Here is a 19,169-nt window from a genome sequence, read left to right as displayed (position 1 = left end):
TGGGTAAGCCCTATTGAAAACAATGAAACTTACAATTGAATCAACACATACAATATTTTACAACATATTTTTAGTTGTGCTTCCTTAATGTTATTCCAAATTCTGTCAGATTTTGGAAGGCTCATTCTGCTATAGAGCGGGTGGATTCTCCTAAGCGCAAAGGCTTTTTCTTATTATTTCCAGATATAATTCTGTATACTACATATTTAGGTATGTCGCTGTGCTGATGTATCAGTGTTTGTTCCATTACAGAGCTTTCATCTTTACAGAAGAACCACAGTGCCACAATGGGTTAAATCATTGGGCTGGTGGGACTGCTGACCTTAAGGTTGGGTTACTGACCTGAAGGTTGCAGGTTCAAATCCACAAGATGGGGTGAGTTCTCATCTGTAAGCTCTAGCTTGGGGGAACATGAGAGAAGCCTCCCAGTAAGATAGTAATATATCTGGGCGTCCCCTGGGAAATGTCTTTATAAACAGCCAATTCTCTTGCACCAGAAGCAACTTGCCAGTATGTTCTCAAGTTGCTTCTGACAGGATAAAAAATCTTTACAGAGTTTTGTTGCACAAGGAATTTGTATAGCATGGCGTATTTAAGCATTTGAAAGTACGTAGTTGTGGTGGAAGGATAATGAGGACATTGCCCCGTCCCAAATAAGAATTCAAGCCCAAGTTAATGCTTCCTCTTGTCTCTAATATCTAACATTCCTTAGAGTGTAACACTGAAAAATATTGAGGACTAGAATTCTGATATTTGTGGTTTTCACACACTCTTGGTAACCTCGTCTTCTTGCTGTTTGTGTGGTGTTCACTTCATGGAAAGCCATCAAGGTACAGTGGGATTTATTTAGCTCTCAACCCCATTATATAAATCTCATGACTTCCTCCCAGAGGCTTACTTGTGATCAGGTGTGTATTGGTGGACTAATTATATCTAGATCTGGGGCAGTGCAATGTTGCTTCAGGCTGTACTGTCTTTTCTTTGACATACAAATACATAAATAATGTAGTAGCGCATAGGAAAAATTTGAACATTCATCAGCTGGTTGGTTTCAGTTCTGATCTTGAGTGGTAAGATACACCCTGTGGTCAACATCCTGTTAATGTCATACCAAATAGTAAGGTATTGTGTTTTGTTCTTTTTGTTGTGGCCATTGGTATTCTCTTCCATCCTGCACAATGATCAAAGCCGCTCTCTGGCTTGTGGTTTTGCTGTGATAGTCTCTCTACATGACCATTCCATGCACGACATCAGAGAAGTAGCTAGCTATGACCTATAGCCAGACACAAACTGATGATATCCGCTGAGACCATAATGGAAGAAGTGATCAGAAATCTTTGGCTCTTTGTCACAGCTAGAGATTTCTCTGATCATTCTCCATTAGCCATTAGCCTTGGAATAGCTGGTCAGGGAAGCTGTTGCAGTGGGCATGGAGCTGTGGAAAAGTTCCAACTGCGGACTCAGGTTTAGGATCTCATCTAAAGTCTGACAAGCTTTACATGAAGATGGTGCAATTGCAGGCATATTCTATGTCAATTCAACACAACCATTTAAAAAACAAGCAAAACAGAAGGAAATGTGAAAAGGACAACATGCCCATACAGGGCTTTTGTTGACACCATTTACATAAGCACTCCCTCTATAGCAGAACGAGCCATTGAAACATCATATTCCTGAAATCTTCTTGATTGACAGTACATTAACGCTTAGGGGAACATCCTCTCTTAGTCAAAAGAAAATTTTTAGAGGGAATATCTCTTTAAATAACATTCATAATAAACTGTACTCTGATCAGTTGTTTCATCCAGAGTGCCGGGCAGTTGTAGGTAAGAACAGAGTTGAGGCCGATGTCAATGACTGCAGGGCTGGGATTAAGTACTCAGCATTCTCAGGCACCTTCCAAGGCTCATGGCTTGGCAAGGAAGTGATGGCAAATCATTAGCATCACACACAAACAGCCCTCTTTGAATAGATTACATGAGAAACAAAATTACATATTTAAAAATACTGTAACTGAGAGGAAAGTTAATCTATTAGTAAAACGAATCACTGTTTCAAGTCATTTAAAAAGTTACTTTAAAAGGCATTTAGAAATTTCTAAAGAAATTAGAATGACCCCGTCACTTCTCTCTTTTAAGAAACAACGGAAAACTCATCTGTGTACATTTGTTTATGGAGAGGAAGAAAAGTAGACTACCACCAACTCTGCTTTGTTGACGATGCTGACAACAGGTAATTCTAATTTATGGAAGAAAAAATAAATATGGAAGATCTATATTTTATATACATTTTAATTGTGTAATTTGTTTTATACCGTGTTTCCCCGAAAATAAGACAGTGTCTTATATTATTTTTTACTCCCAAAGATGCTCTAGGTACTAGGCTTGCTCAAATAATTCGATTTTCCCGTTACCCGTTATTAATTCGTTATTTTCGTTTGTTTTGAAGCAATATAGAACCTTGGTTGTCCACACGTCTGGATATCGCGGTTTCGAATCGCGAGAGGCCGTTTTTTCTTATTTCTTCGTTTTTTTCGTTAGGAAAAAAAAGCTTTTGCAAATCACCCAAACTCCTTTCCTTTTGCCCCTCAGCCAATGGGAGGCTCAGCCAATGGGAGGGGGCGAGGGGGAAGGAGGCCGAGGAGGAGGAGGAAGACGGAGGGGGGAAATGGCCGCCGCCGCCGCCTCGCCTCAGCTCAGGCCTGGAGAGCCTGAGAGGGGCCCGGCGGTGAGGAGGAAGAGGCCCGGGATGCGAGGGGGTGTGGGCCAGGCCCGTCCTCGGCTGCTCCCAGGGGCCCAGATTCGCACCCTCCCTCCCCCCAATACAGGTCTCCAGTCCATACCACGCTACATGAACTTGAATGGATACTGTGGTTGTGTTGTCGAAAGCTTTCATGGCCGGGATCACACTGTTGTGGTATGTATTCCGGGCTCTATGGCCATGTGCCAGAAGCATTCTCTCCTGACGTTTCACCCACATCTGTGGCAGACATAGAGGTTTTGACGTCTGTGCGAAGCTAGGCAAGTGGGGTTTATATATCTGTGGAAGGTCCAGGGTGGGAGAAAGAACTCTTGTCTGTGGGAGGCAAGTGTGAATGTTGCAATTGGTCACCTTGATTAGCATTGAATAGCCTTGCAGCTTCAAAGCCTGGCTGCTTCCTACCTGGGGGAATCCTTTGTTGGGAGGTATTAGCTGGCCCTGATTGTTTCCTGTCTGGAATTCCCATTTTCTGGGTGTTTCTGGGAAGGTAATGGCACTCCATGTAGTCATGCCGGCCACATGACCTTGGAGGTGTCTATGGACAACACTGGCTCTTGGGCTTAGAAATGGAGATGAGCACCAACCCCCAGAGTCAGACATGACTGAACTTAACGTCAAGGGATACCTTTACCTTTACCTATATACACACACACACACACACACATTATGCAGGGACTATATATATATATTATATACACAGTATATATCACACACACACCAATTTAACAAAGTTTCAGCCACAAAAACAAAGTTTCTGAAGTAGAACAATGACTTTCACAGTAAAGACAACCCAATTTAACAGGAAATAAGACTTTCAAACCAGGAACAGATTTCTGCAATTATTAAAAAATGGTTTATTATAAAAGCTATGAAAATTCTCCAAAAATCAGAGGATAAGGGAAACGTTCCAAATTTTGGTGAGCTATCAGTGTTAAATGTGTTCTACCACTGTACCAAGTTTGAAGAAGATCACTCAAAAAATGAGGGTGGGAGAGTCCTGTAAAGTCCTCTCCCTCTGTGCTGTTTTTGGGAATTGCGCATGCGCGTCCGCCATTAACGTATTAATTTAGAAAATAACGAATTTTCGTTAATTTTGAAATTTTTGGGGGGCCAAATTCGGAAATACCATCAGAAACGAAAAGCTGCCCCCCTCTAGTTTTGAAACGAGTTTAGAATCAAATTTTTCATGGATCGATCAAGCCTACTAGGTACTATTTTCAGGGGATGTCTTATTTTTCCATGAAGAAGAATTCACATTTATTGTTGAACAAAAAAATGAACATTTATTCTATACTGTACAGTAGTCGTCATCACAAACCAATATAACCAAACCAGACAAACTGTGACTTCTGTCAATAATTTCTTGTTACTATCATTATTTCCATATACAACTGGTATGTACATTTACCAATCCTGCATGCTATGGTGTTTTGTTTGGTGGGCGCTGGGCATGCTTCCAAACAAAAACTTTGCTAGGTCTTACTTTTGGGGGAGGCCTTATATTTAGCAATTCAGCAAAACCTCTACTAGGTCTTATTTTTTGGGGATGTCTTATTTTAGGGGAAACAGGGTATGATATTTTTTGATTGATTCACATGTTTTAGCCAATAGTGTTTAATCTGTTTACATTTAATTGTTTGTTTAATTGTTTATTATGTAATTGCACTGGCATTGAATGTTTGCCATTTGTACTTTGGAAGCCGCCCTGAGTCCCCATGGAGAGAGAGGGCAGGTTAAAAATAAAGTTTTATTGCTGTTATTATTATTAGAGCTTTTTCTATTTCTGCCCCTGCCTTATGGAATGCCTTGCCGCCCTATATGAGAGCCATGCGTTAGGGCCTTTTACCCTAGCACTCAAGATCTGGCTCTTTACTAGAGCTTTTAATCTATGTTAATTTTATCAATATTTGTATGTATGTATTTTTATCCTTTACAATTTTATCTTGTAAATTGCCTAGAGCATCGTGGATGGAGGGCGATTAATAAGTAATTAAATGATGATGATGATCATTATCATTATTAACATCAAGCAGAGCAGGAGTCCCCAAACTACATCCCGTGGGCTGGATGTGGTCATCCAAGGTCATATGCCCAACCCGTGCCCTAAACTTTAGACTTAGGGTCACCCTAAGTCTGAAGTGACTTGTAGGCACACAAAAACAGCAATCCTAATTACTGTGTTGTCAATTTATTTATTTATTTATTTATTTATTATTTCTATCCCGCCCTTCTCACCCAAAGGTACTCAGGGCGGCTCACAGTCTGGCAAAATTCAATGCCAATATACAATACAAAAAGATAAAACATAAGCAATTAAAACAGTTAGCTAATTTAACAAAGTACAATAATTAAATTTAAAATAATACAATATAAAATACTTGGCTTTTATGGTCGAAATCACAGGGTTGTTGTGTGTTTTCCAGGCTGTATGTCCATGTTCCAGAAGTATTCTCTCCTGATGTTTTGCTCACATCTATGGCAGGCAATCCTAATTAACTTAACTGTCTTATCAGCTAAAAGCATGCCCACACTTCCCATTGAAATATTGGTAAATTTATGTTGGTTAAAATAGTTCTTCATTTTACATATTGTATTGTTCTTTCTTTTTTTGCACTACAAATAAGATATGTGCAGTGTGCATAGGAAATCATTCATGTTTTTTTCTCACTATAGTCTGGCGCCCCAACAGTCTGAGGGACTGTGAACCCGGCCCTTGGCTTAAAAAGTTTGAGGACCTCTGAAGTACAGTAACAAACAGTGCAACAAATAAGACAATGAGTGAACATTGTTGTTATTACAATGAATAATGGGAACAAATTATTCTTAAACAATTAATGAGTAAGGGCAAGTTGCTTTTCTAAGCTGTGACACATGTGCCCACTATGCTGGTGCTGCTCCTTGCCAATATGACTTTCTCATGTACTCCCACCCCTTTTTTTGCATCTACTCTCAAAGCTGGTATCGTTGGAAAGAGGAGTACTGTACCTTGTGTTGCTGGCCCTTTCCTTATATTGTGTGGAGTTGTTGAAGAAGATAAAAAGTGAATGAGCAATGGGAGCATCTTAGAAGGAATCTTGCCCAAGGTCTGGAAGTTGAGCTGTATGGGTGTGAATGGCCTCCTGCTTCCATGTGTTCATGAATATGATTATGCTAACATGAGCAAGTCTTTCACCTATTTTGATGAAACTGTCATCTTTTCAATAACAACAGCAACAACAAATCACTTAGTCATTCCAATTACGCCACTTCAACAATATCCTGATTTCATACTAGTCTCAAAATAGAACTGGACTTCTTTCCAATCATACTTTTTTTTAACCAGGCAAGTTCATACTTGTGTAATTGTGCAAAAACAATCAGAGCAAGCAATTTCACAAGCAGGGGAAGTGTTTGGCTGGGAAGGTAGCAGTGATGCTTCAATGGCCTCAAGAAGACTAAAAACAGTTTATTTTCCTTTTCAATGGCAAGGGCCTTTATCTATACATTGAAGAAAAATGGCAGCACTTGCCACCCACCAATCTATCCTGTCCCCAATGCAACTCTACTTTAGATGGACTCAGTACAAAAACAATGCTTTTCCTGGAAACTATGGTGCAAGAAGTGACTTCTTAAAAATTGCATTGAAGCCTAAAAGAAGTGCTTTCACTGTTAAAACAGTTGCACGTTCTTTGTTTTCATGGTACCGAAACAGAGATGGGTTTGGATTTTATTTCTGGTGTAGACAACTTCCTACTGTGGAAGTAAGCTAAAGATTTCACTGTTTGTTATAGATGTTCTTCTAAAAGCTTTAGAATAAAGTGTAGATATTTGTACTGTATGCATAATATGTTTTTTGTTTTGTTTGTTTTTTACTATTCTGATGCCAGGCACTTAGAGATCACCTTGAAAAAAGACAATATGCAGCTTAATCTGGGCATGGGTTGACTAGTTTTGAATCCAGTGCGTTCAATAGGACTAGGCTTGCTGCCAAAATCCAAATCAAGAGTTGTATAATCTGCTTTAAGAAGGTCTTATATACGGCAGGCTGCAGTCTTTTACTCTTGGTGCAATGCAGTTGAACATGTAACCAGAAGTTAACAAAACAAGAGAGGGTTGTATTCTAAGAAGTTTATTCCTGGCTAACTGGCTTGTTCTTTTTACACATACCCTTTGGACCAGTATGAATACTCAAAGCACTGTGTTTTAGTGCTTATGGCTGTTCCAGAGATTTAACAGGGGATAAAACACAGTTATCTCTAAAACTATAAAACTGATTTTAATGAAATTTTCCAGGTTAGATCAGCCTTTGTGACTGTTCTTAACAGTTTTAGGGTTTATTTAGCAACTTTTATGTTCTGTTTTACTTCAGCATTGTGTTTATTGAGAATGCTAGTGGTAGCACTGCATTTTACTGTTTTTAATTTTGTAAGCTGTTCTGGAAATATATTTTTATTGAAGGGAGCACTGTTGTTGTTGCATGCCTTCAAGCCATTTCTGGGTCATGCTGACCCTAAAGCAAAGTCATCATGAAGCTTTCTTGGGAAGATTTGTTCAGAGGGGGTTGTTTAGTCTTCCTCTGAGGCAGAGAAAGTGTGACTTGCCCAAATCACACAGTGAGTTTGTATAGCCAAATATAGATGTTCTTTATGGCACATAGGGAGATTTAACTGCATGGTTTCAAAACTCACCAAAATATAAATTAAGCTTCAGAGGAGTATTTTGGACCACAACTCTCTGAATCCCCCAGCCAACACATGATTGAGATTGTTGAGGCAGAGCCTCTGCGGAGAAGGAAAAGAGGGGGAGATTCATATTTTTAAGCACTTAAATGGCCAAATGTAATGAGTGAAAAAATATGATTCACTCCTGCCCAAGCAAATGACTTCATTATGCTGCGTGGACATTTATTGAAAGATTGTCATGATAAGCACAGATGAACACTGTTGAGACACCACAGTGATGAGCAGCCCATGATCATTTGTCATCACCATATGTGACTTTTTTTTTACAAAGCTCTGTTTATTACTTCCTTTAAAAATAGGTTAATTAAAGGCTAAATATTTCTCACTCTATTGCTCAGAAAAGAGGGTGATGTTAGTTCTTCATCACTGTTTTGCCATTCGTGAAAGGGAACCCTTTAGAAAAGATGTGGGAGGTTTCACCAGTTTGAGAAAACACTTGTCCTGAGTTCACCCCATCTCCCCAATATACATTCCAACAAATGCAATGCAATGCATATAGACAGCATCCACACTCACAAAAAGTGCCTAATATGTCTATAATTGGAACTGGGAATGTTATTTCCTAAAGAGGAATTCATTACTTTATTCTCCACCAGGGGTATAGATGAATTGGGAGGGGGGATTTGCCCTTCCCAAATAAGAATTCTGCACCCCAGGGAAAGTTTCCTTCGATCTCCAGATTTCTAGCATTGAAGTAATTTAGTACTTTTCAAAATACAGTTTAGCCATCCAAAGAAAAAAATGGCAATCAATGTTAGCAAGAGAATGGAAACGCAGCAAGTAGAAGAGTTCTAGGTATGCACAATTTTGGGTCCCACTTTGGGAGGAAGAAGCATACAAATGTAATAAATAAATAAATGTATCCCTTTCTGCAGTGCAGTACTAGACATTGGGTGAATGGATGAAAATGTAATGGGGGCTTCTACTTGTACCCACTAGAAACATAACTCACAGAAGTATGCCTGCATTGCTGTTGCTATTATGACACTAAAAATGCAGGAAAAATTATCTACAATTCCCATTTTGGGCAGCTAACCCCTCTACACAGAACAGAACCATTTGCTCTTTAAGACTGCAGTGAAAGAAGGTTCTGGGACCTCAATATTATTTACTTGTTCTCTCAAGGACCTTCAAGTCTTTGTGGAAATGGGGTAATACAGTCACTGCCACTGGCAACCCAGCCCCCAGCTCCAACATTACCCTTTGACATGGATCCATATGCTGCCCCATTTGAATGCCCCATGGCAACTAAACATGTTCAGGCAGGAAATGTTTAAGAGCTGCTCTGAGAAGTAGAAGAGTTGGCAATGAATTAGGAGAGTTGTGGAAGTAGAAGTCCTTCTGCTGCCTCTTCTCCTTTGAAGAGCAGAAACCACAGTAGGCTGATCACCTCTTGGGTCTGTTTCCAGCCACTGCCTCTGCCATTAAATACCTTGCACTTTACTTGTGTCTTTTTCTAACACCTCTTTCATGATCCCTTAAGATCCTTTCCTTCCCCTCATTGGCACTACAGCATCCCTATGGCTTCCCTTCCCTTCCTCTTCTTAGTTTATTTCAATTGCTGTAAACTGAATTCAAAGTGTAGCACTAGTTTGCCCACCATTAACTTAGCAGGGGAGAGAGGGAGGCCTTTCTGTAGGCTCCAATCAAAGTAAACTGCTACAGTCTCTCCTAGTTTGTGTGTTTATCTCCTTTCATATCTTTTGCAATCTTAACTACAGTCTGATGTTACTTGGCCATATATGTCCTGATTTTCCTCTGTGGCATATTGGAGGGTATGCAAAAATATTGTCAATATACACTCTTTTCCTCAACAGATTAATTTTCTATGTATTAGCTAAGTGAAAGAAAGCTATACCTAAAAAGCAATTGTTCTCTATTGGCCTTGGCTAATGAACTTTGTTGCCATTACATGGTGGTCCATTATTAGTCTTCATAGCCTACAATGAGATTCTGCACTTACTGTAAACAAACAAAAGAAATCCTGTGCTTTGTTTTCTTTATTCTGTACAGATTGGTATGCTTTGGGTAAAAGTTAATTTAAGTTCAAAAAGTAGTAAATCATCATGCATTCTTGTTTCTGGTTGCTGAAGAGCTTTGTATAATCCAGGATCCTGCTTGAGTATTTTAAATTTTTTTATGGCTGTTAAGTTACACAGAAGCAAGAAAAGATACAGTATTAACATTCAATACAAAGAATGTGCCATCTAGTGGAGGAACACCCATATGGTAATCAAATCTGTTTAGCCAAGCCACACAAATCCTCACCCAACCCGGTCTAAGTTTTAGTCAACCTGATGAAATCTGTCTTAAAAATAACTCTTTCACAGAGCCTCCTCCCCCATTTCAGCATGTCATTTCTTTCTTTTTACACCTTTTCTTTCTGATACCAGCCTATCCGTGGTCTTTGTTTTGTTTTTAATTCTTTTTTAAAAACAGAATATAACAGATGTTGATCAATGGGGGGGGGGGGGGGTTAGGGGTTCAATTAATTAAGTTATGGAACTACTCTTCATGATTTACTAAAAAAAAAAACCAAAAGGTTTCCCCCCCCCCCCCCCCCCCCGCCCAATTTTTTTCTGGCTATGGCCCAGGTTACAGTCCTACCTGTTTGGGGGAGGGATGAAGTAACTAGTCCTAAAGCTAGACCAAATGGTATTGCTATGAAGTTCTCAATTTCAACATTGGGGCCCCTTCCACACAGCTGAATAAAATCACACATTATCTGATTTGAACTGGAATATATGGCAGTGTGGACTCAGATAACCCAGTTCAAAGCAGATATTGTGGGATTTTCTGCCTTGATATTCTGGATTATGTGGCTGCAGACTGAAGAAACTAATGATTAAGTATGTGTGTTTGTGCTGTGTATACGAAAGCAAATATGCTGCTTGTCATGTCACTTGCCATCAAGTCAGTTTCCACCTCTGAATGAGAGACCTTCAAGTCATCAGTCATCAACTGCCATGCTCAGATCCTGCAAATTCAGGGCCATGGTTTCTTTGATTGAATCTAACCACCTAGAGTGAGGTTCCTACGGTTTTCCACTTTACCAAGCATAGGCTTTTCTAATTAGTTGAATTGTCTCATGACATGTCCAGAGAACGTTTGGTCATTTTGGCATCAAGGAAGAATTCAGGCTTGAGTTGTTCCTTTCCCCTCTTAATTCTCCAACCATAATATTATTTTAAAAAAATTAGTTTTAAATTGTATTATTTTTAAGGTTGTGGGTCACTTTGATTTTTAATCTAGAGAGGAAAGCAGATACAAATAAATATAATGATGATGAGCAACTGATCAGTGTCCCCTAGGGATGAAAGAAGTTAAAACAAGCAAGCAAACACTGAATTAAAGTTAAGATTATATAGAATCAATGCCAGGCCCCCCTTTGTATTTCTCCTGTATGTTTGTATTTTAAAAATTTGCCTTTCTCCACAGTTAAGGTGGCTCCACTGAATGAATTTTTGCCCACCACAATATTCCTAAGAGCGCAGCACCCTGCAATTTTAGGCAACAAAGGCCCCTTCCACACAGCTGAATAAAATCCCACATTTTCTGCTTTGAACTGGAATATATGGCAATGTGGATTTAGATAACCCAGTTCAAAGCAGATACTGTAGGATTTCCTGCCTTGATATTCTAGGTTATATGGCTGTGTGGAAAGGCCCAAGGTTTCTTACAAGATTCCAAATCCACAAAACAGTGATTGGGTTGCTGTGAGTTTTCCGGGCTGTATGGCCATATTCCAGAAGCATTCTCTCCTGAGGTTTCACCCACATCTATGGCTGGCATCCTCAAAGCTTGTGAGGTCTGTTGGAAACTAGGCAAGTGAGGTTTACATATCTGTGGAATGTCCAGGGTGGGAGAAAGAACTCTTGTCTGTTTGAGGCAAGTGTGAATGTTGCAATCGGTCACCTTGATTAGCATTTGAACAGCCTTGCAGATTCAAGGCTTGGCTGCTTCCTGCCTGGGGGGATCCTTTGTTGGGAGGTGTTTATATATAAAGGAGGAAACTATTGAGACTTACACTATGGAAATGAACAAAATTTGGCTACCAGTATTTAAAAAACTCTAAAATAAGGACAGTAAATAAAGAAGAACATTCAGAAAACAGAGGAATTCCAGACATGAATCAATCAGGGCCAGCTAACACCTCCCAACAAAGGATTTTCTCATAGTAAGCAGCCAGACCTTGAAGCTGAAAGGCTATTAAATGCTAATCAAGATGGCCTATTGCAACATTCACACCTGCCTCAAGCAGACAAGAGTTCTTTCTCCCACCCTGGACATTCCATAGATACATAAACCCCACTTGCCTAGTTTCCAACAGACCTCACATCCTCTGAGGATACCTGCCATCGATGCAGGCGAAACGTCAGGAGAGAATGCTTCTGGAACATGGCCATACAGCCCTGAAAACTCACAGCAACCCAGTGATTCCGGCCATGAAAATCTTCAACAACACATTGTTTGTATATGTTATCCCTTCGAAGATTGGCAGCGCTCGACCCGTTCGCATAGCGGAACGTTCCTGTTCCGGGCCAGGTTTTTCCAGGGGACGATTATTTTTGTAGAACCGCGGAAGTGCTGGAAGAACGACCTGTCTCTGCGCCTCTCTGGAATGGCGAAGCCCGAGAGAGGCCTCGTCGCGGCCGGAATGAGAGCGTTGCGGAAAAACAAGACGCTGAAATACGGAGTCCCGATGATGGTGAGGAGGGGAGGGCAGGGCGACGAGCAGCGAGCCTTATGGGAAGGGAGGAGGGAGCCATAATTCGGCGGCAGGTGGCGCTGTGGCACGGCAATGGCATTTGTCTGCGCTAGGGAAGGGCCTGTGAGAGTAAGGGGGTCGAAGCAGAGGTCTCGCGAGATGTGCGGCTCGATTGGGGCTTGATTGACAGGCGGCAATGGGGCTCTTTGACCTGAGTGAGAGAGTGAAGGGAAAACGGATCATTCTCCTCACTATACAGCAGGCATGGGCAAAGTTGGGCCCTCCAGGTGTTTTGAACTTCAACTCCCACCATTTCTAACAGCCTCAGGCTGATGGCTTTAAAAACGTTTGAGATATTAGAATTGATTTTGTGTTACTTGCAGCCAGGGCCGTAGCCAGAAAAAAAATTTCGGGAGGGGTTTTGAAAATTTCGGGGGGGGGGGGGGGGTTGAACCCCTAGCACACACCCCTCCCCGCTACAAACCTGTCAATATCTGCTTGAGATAGTGCCTGGAGGGACTCTTAATGTTTTGCGTCTCATAGACTTAGCATGGGGATTTGGTTAACCAGTTAAAATTCATGAGTAAACCAGATTTTTTTTTATAACCTGAAAAATTTCGGGGGGGGGGGGTTGAACCCCTAAAACCATCCCCTCGCTACAGGCCTGCTTGCAGCATATCCCCCTGTGTGCCTAGGACAGTGGTTCTCAACTTAGGGGCCCCTGATGTTTTTACCCTACAATTCCCAGAAAACCCAGCCAGTTTACCAACTGTTAGGATTTCTTGGAGTTGAAGGCCAAAAACATCTGGAGACCCCAGGTTGAGAACCACTAGCCTAGGATGTCCACACAATATGAAAATTAAGTTAACAAGTGACTTGAAGCATAAATAGGAGTATAGTGTCTAGATCCAGGGATGTCATGCTACCTCTATTCTGCCTTGATCAAACCACACTTGGAATACTGTGCCCAATTCTGGGCACTGCAGTTGAAGGGAGATGTTGACAAGTTGGAATGTGTCCAGAGGAAGGTGACTAAAATGATCAAGGGTCTGGAGAACAAGCCCTATGAGGAGTGGCCTAAGAGCTGGACATGTTTAGCCTTCAGAAAAGAAGGCTGAGAGGTGACATGATGGCCATGTATAAATATGTGAGGGAAAATCATAGGGAGGAAGGAGCAAGCATGTTTTCTGCTGCCCTGGAGACTAGGACGTGGAACAATGGCTTCAAACTATACAGGAAAGGAGATTCCACTTGAACATCAGAAAGAACTTCCTCATTGTGAGAGCTGTTCGGCAGTGGAACTCTCTGCCCTGGGGTGTGGTGGAGGCGCCTTCTTTTGTGGCTTTTAAACAGGCTGGATGGCAATCGGTGGAGATGCCTGGAATGCAATATTTCTGCTTCTTGGCAAAATGGGATTGGACTGGATGGCCCATGAGGTCTCTTCCAACTCTATGATTCTAAAAGACAGCTTTTTTACTGCAGTTTCCTGTTTAGCTGCAAATGTAGCTAAAGTGCGGCTGGTGGGGATGAGAGACAGGGCCTTCTCAGTGGTGGCTCCTCGGCTGTGGAACTCCCTTCCCAGTGATATCTGGCATGCTCCATCCCTTTTGATTTTTAGAAAAAAAGTAAAGTCTTGGCTTTGTGAGCAGGCGTTTGATGAGTGTTGGCTCGACTCGGTCCGGATTAAGGTTTATGTACAAGGTCTTGTGGATGAATGGCTCAAGTATTTTATAATGTATGGTTTTAAATCTATTTATTGTATTTAGTTAAATTATCTAATTGTTTTAATTGCTCATGTTTTATCTTTTTGTATTGTATATTGGCATTGAATTTTGCCAGATTGTGAGCTACCCTGAGTCCCTTCGGGTTAGAAGGGCGGGATAGTAATGATGAAAATAAATAAATAAATAAATAAATGTGGTGCCAGAAAGCTATTGCATTAATTATAAGCTCTTAATCTTGTTTTGTAATGTTACACAGCAGAAGTCAACTATCTCTGTCTCCATCCCCCTCCACACTCTTGTATTTGCATCTATATATGCATGAAACATGATTTTAAAAAAACTAACAGCACTTCTATAAGTCTGTTCTGAAGCTGAGGCCCCTTCCACACAGCTGAATAAAATCCCACATCTGCTTTGAACTGGACTATGACAATCTAGCTATTGTGAAATTGTCTGCCTTGGTATTTTGGGTTATATGGCTGTGTGGAAGGGCCCTGAGAAAGATACAGTCAGTCACTTACAATATGCATGTAATTGCATTTTATGATGCAGATGCAAGTTTGTGAAAGCTTCTGCTACTAAGTATTTTCTCTCAGGGCCCTTCCACACAGAAAATCCCACAATATCTGTTTTGAACTGGTTTATCTGAGTCTACAGTCAGATAATGTGGGATTTTCTGTTTTGATATTCTGGGATATAGGGCTGTGTAGAAAGGCCCTATGGGCCCTTCTAGACTGCCAGATAATCCAGAATATCAAGGCAGATAATCCACACCATCTAGTTTGAACTGAATTATCTGAGTCTACACTGCCATTTAATCCAGTTCAAAGCAGATAATATTGATTTTATACAGCTGTGTCAAAGGTACTACTAGATTTGCAGATTGATCTTTGAATGAATACACACATATTTCTACATATTTCATGACACACAAGGCTGAAGCCCTGACCAAGAAGATAGTCAGTGACTGACATTTTAATTTGGAGCACTGTAACCTGTCTGATTTGTTAGTACAGTAGAACCCCGGTAGTCCGAGTTAAACGGGCAGACCTCAGCTCGGTCAACCCGGATCACTCAGATTACCAGGCTTCCTCTCCGTTCGGCCGCGGCTTGGATCCAGAGGAGCGGCAAGCTCCCCTGGATCCAAGCTGCGGCCGGAGGGGAAGCCTTTCCATTCAGATGCGGTTTGGATCCAGAGGAGCTGCAAGCTCCCCTGAATCCAAGCTGCGGCCGAACGGAGGGGAAGCCTCCATGGCCGCGATTTGGATCCAGGGGAACTTGCCGCTTCTCTGGGTCCAAGCACCTGCCGAACGGAGAGGAAACTTCTCCCTTCGGCGGGTGTGTGGGCCAGCCATTGAGCGGGTGAAGGGGGAGGGCTGCAAAAGCTCTCCCCATTCACCCGCCCGCTCATGCCTCGGCTCCTTCGTCGTGGTGAAGGAGCCGGCCGTGCGTATTGCTAGATAGATAGCAAGCTACCTAGCAACACGCAGGGGGCACCTCCCAAGGGACGAGCACCCCGTGCGTTTTGCTAGATAGCTTGCTATCTACCTAGTAATACGCACGCCAGCGAGCAGGTGAACAGGAAGGGCCTTTGCGGCCCTCCCCGTTCACCCGCTCGGATTGCACGGAGGCTCGGATGAGTGGGGTTTTACTGTATTTGAAACTGGTCTTCTCTGTTACTAGTTAGAGAAAAGGGATAATGTCTGAATTTGCAGAGTGAAAACCATAACATCACATGGTTCCAAGGTGTATATCCCATGCACTTTGAAACGTTCTGTGCCCTACAGCAGGCTTTTCTGACCATTTTATGTTGGTGACACACTTTTTAGATATGCATCATTTCTAAAAACAGTAATTCAGTGTTACTAGCAAATTGGAGGTTAAACTGACCTCTTAGATACAATGCATACATAAACTAATAATGAAATGTATGGGGACACAACATAGCTCATGAAAAACTCATTTGTGTTTTAAAAAATATGATTTTTAAGATAACGACATTTCACTTCTTGTGATGTTCACGCATCACTCCTACAAAATGCAGCTGACATACTAACATGTCACAACACACCGTTTGGAAAGCGCTGCCCTAGTCTTGTCTGTCACCTTGAATGCAGATATATTATTTTGAGCAGATAACATATCTTGTGGCAACGTAATTATTTCTCTTTGTTAATCACTGGATCTATAATTCCTCTTAGCAATAGCAGGTTGGTTTGGGTATTTGGCTTATGATTATCAATTTATAAGGTTTTATTCATTTGTTCACCTACATCCTCCTTCCCTTTTTTTTAAATAGGAACTCAGAGTTGCTTTTATTTCATCAGGTTAAGCTGTTGTGTTGAACTTGCTGGCCTGGTGTCCTCTTAACCCAATAACTTAATCTTGCTTGTTTTTGGTTCTAATGCCTAGGGTTGAATTTGTGGGACAATCGTCTAAATCTGTCAAAATCCAACCAGCACAATGAACCCACTTTAAATCTTTCTGTATATGACCAACTTCTTCTAATTTTCATTCTGCTTCTTTGGAGTGAAAAAAAATACTTAGAGCTGTGGTTTTCAACCTGTGGGTCCCCAGATGTTTTGGCCTTCAACTCCCAGAAATCCCAGCAACTGGTAAACTGGCTGGGGACCCACAGGTTGAGAACTACTGCCTTAGAAAATGGTCAGTAGATTCCATACCTCTCTTTGGAATGAGTGATTTAAATGAGGGTGTACTGTATACTACAATATTTTCTTATTCTTATATTTTAAGGAATTCATTTATATTTTAATTTGTATTTTCCCTTATACTTCCGAATTACAAAGCCTAGAAATTGCAACAAATAACCGAGTTTTCAGAACAGAGAAGAAGCAGGCAGATGGGTGATATGACTAGAATAACCAGCATAACAAATAGAATTAGACAGAGTTCTTTAATGACATTTGCCAAGCTGTTTTTCTTCAACTACAAACTTGACGATATGTGTGATCATATCAGTGCCCAGCATAAGGCAACACAAACCTAAGAGTGATGTAAGCTGGCATTGAACACTGCTTAACAGCTTGTGTGCTTCAGGGTCTAAAATCCTACAGCATTTGAGATGGCAACATCTGTTTGGATGTTGGAATGAACTCTTGGGACCTCATGGATATGACTTTCACTTCTCGCAAGAGGTGGTTCTGATTGCATGGATTTTCATATTTCCTGGCCCCCTTCTCTGCACTTTTCTTAAATGATTTGAAAGGGCAGCAAGAGGTGTCTGCTTTTTTGCAGCACATATTAGTAGTGCACTAGGCTCTCAAATACAGTAGATGGTGCTCCAATTTCATAAGGAAGGTATGAGAAGTTCTAGTGTTGATTTCATATTTCTGGTCATGGTTGTAGTTGCCAGTGACTCATTCCCCATGTGACTGAGCATAATGTACTGGGACAGCAAGGTTCTTTGGCACTGCTAAAATAAGTGCTGTCAGAACTTTTCCTGAACATGCAGAATTACATATTTGGGACAATGTGTTCATTATAAAGGGTATTCAAAGGATTCTCTTAAAGACCAAATGAAGATGAGTCTAGAAGCCTTAGTATCATAGGCACAAATACCATGTTCTGATTTGATCAGATATATGGCTGTAATGGAGCCAGGTGTTGTAATGTCAAAGTGACATCAGGTTTTTAGAGAGACATTAACATGGTCCTAAGATTTTTTTTACCTCTCTAAACTCAGGTGGAATTTTGATAGATGTTATTGGAATACAGTAACAGTATAATGTCATGAGCGTCACAAGTTGTATGCGTTCTACCTCCATTTCTAAGCTTTGTAAATGTCTTTGAGCATTTTTGTGGGGTTGGTTCTTTATTTGATACCTAAGAATCTTTTACAAAATTCTTGCTTTTAGTGGAGGTGAAAACATTAGATGCCTGCCATAGATGTGGGCGAAACGTCAGGAGAGAATGCTTCTGGAACATGGCCACACAGCCCGAAAGACATACAACAACCCCAACATTAGAATTCATTTGTTGACTTTAAAATAAAATGTTTCCTCTTGTCTTGGAAAAAGAAATTTGTGAAAAATCTTTAGGGAGTGGTTCTTAACTTGTGTTGTGTTTCTTTTCTTCTCATGCAATCTCAGGTTTTCCAGCTAGAGTTTAATATATTAGAAAACTCAAGGTATTTCTAGTTCCCAATATGTTGACTTTCAGTTAAACGTAATAAACTGGAAGTTGTGTTGTGTTGTTTTGTTTCTCGGTGAATCATATGTTGATCGACTAATCCGTATTTGGTGGTTTTCCTTGGGAATATTGCTATGGGAATTGTCATAATGGAGTGCCAAGATAGTATAGTGGTTTCAGTGTTGGACTGTAACTTTGGAGAATAGAGTCCACATCCCTACTTAGCCATGGAAACTCACTGGGCAAGTCACACTCTCTCAGCTTCAGACTTGGGCAAAGAAAACCCCAAACTATTGCTTTAGCAACAATTTTGATGTACACTTTTCCTTACCCTCATAGGGTTAGGATGCAGTACTGGTTTATATTTTCACACTGAAATCAATGGGCATCATTCAATTCTGTAATGAAAAATAAAGTCTGAATTTGGCAGAATCCATAGAAATGACACTTCTTTCTCTGTTTCAACAGTCAGTCATTGCAGCTATATTTTTTGCTTAGAAGTAAATTGCTTATTGTTTTTTGTAAGAAAAAATAAAATTCATTGGTTGTTGGAAGAAGAATGATTAAGGCCTGAAATACTTACTTAGGCGATCCCTCATAGTTCGAGGATGACTGTCTTCCGTCTTGGGGGGTGTCCGTAGATGGCTGAAGAGACCTATTCTTGATCTGCATGTTCTCCCGCAGTGAGGACATCGGTTTCCAGGTGGAAGGCGGTCCCGGTCAGGGTTGGCTTGACGCTCCTTCCTCTTGGCATGTTTCTCCCTTAAGCCCTCCATTCGTGCCTTTTCGAACTCAGCAGCAACTGCTGGTTATAGCTGACCTCCAGTTAGAGCGCTCAAGGGCCAGTGTCTATGTCACAGATTTTGAGGTTGGCTTTAAGCCCATCTTTAAATCTCTTTTCCTGCCCACCAACATTACATTTCCCATTCTTGAGTTCGGAGTAGAGTAACTGTTTTAGGAGATGGTGATCGGGCATTCGGACAACATGGCCAGTCCAGCGGAGTTGATGGCATAGGAGCATCACTTCAATGCTGGTGGTCTTTGCTTCCTCAAGCACGCTGACATTTGTCCACCTGTCTTCCCAGGAGATTTGCAGGATTTTTCTGA

At 41.1% G+C, this 19,169-nt stretch overlaps 1 protein-coding gene across 2 annotated transcripts in view; it reads left to right on the top strand.

Annotated features, from left to right (window-relative positions):
- The first annotated feature begins 12,031 nt into the window (after positions 1–12,031).
- LOC100554312 (cytochrome c oxidase assembly protein COX16 homolog, mitochondrial) overlaps positions 12,032–19,169 on the top strand; it is a 75,676-nt gene continuing 68,538 nt past the window's right edge. For both annotated transcript variants that reach the window (XM_008118153.2, XM_008118152.3), the window contains exon 1: positions 12,032–12,189. In XM_008118153.2, coding sequence (XP_008116360.1) covers positions 12,103–12,189 — 87 coding nt within the window. In that variant the 5' untranslated portion in view covers positions 12,032–12,102. The remainder of the gene's footprint in view (positions 12,190–19,169) is intronic.

This window comes from Anolis carolinensis, chromosome 1 (assembly GCF_035594765.1).
Source record: "Anolis carolinensis isolate JA03-04 chromosome 1, rAnoCar3.1.pri, whole genome shotgun sequence".
Classification (NCBI taxonomy): Eukaryota; Metazoa; Chordata; class Lepidosauria; order Squamata; family Dactyloidae; genus Anolis; species Anolis carolinensis.
The sequence above is the reverse complement of the archived record's forward strand: the minus strand, read 5'-3'. Positions and strand labels throughout refer to the sequence as shown.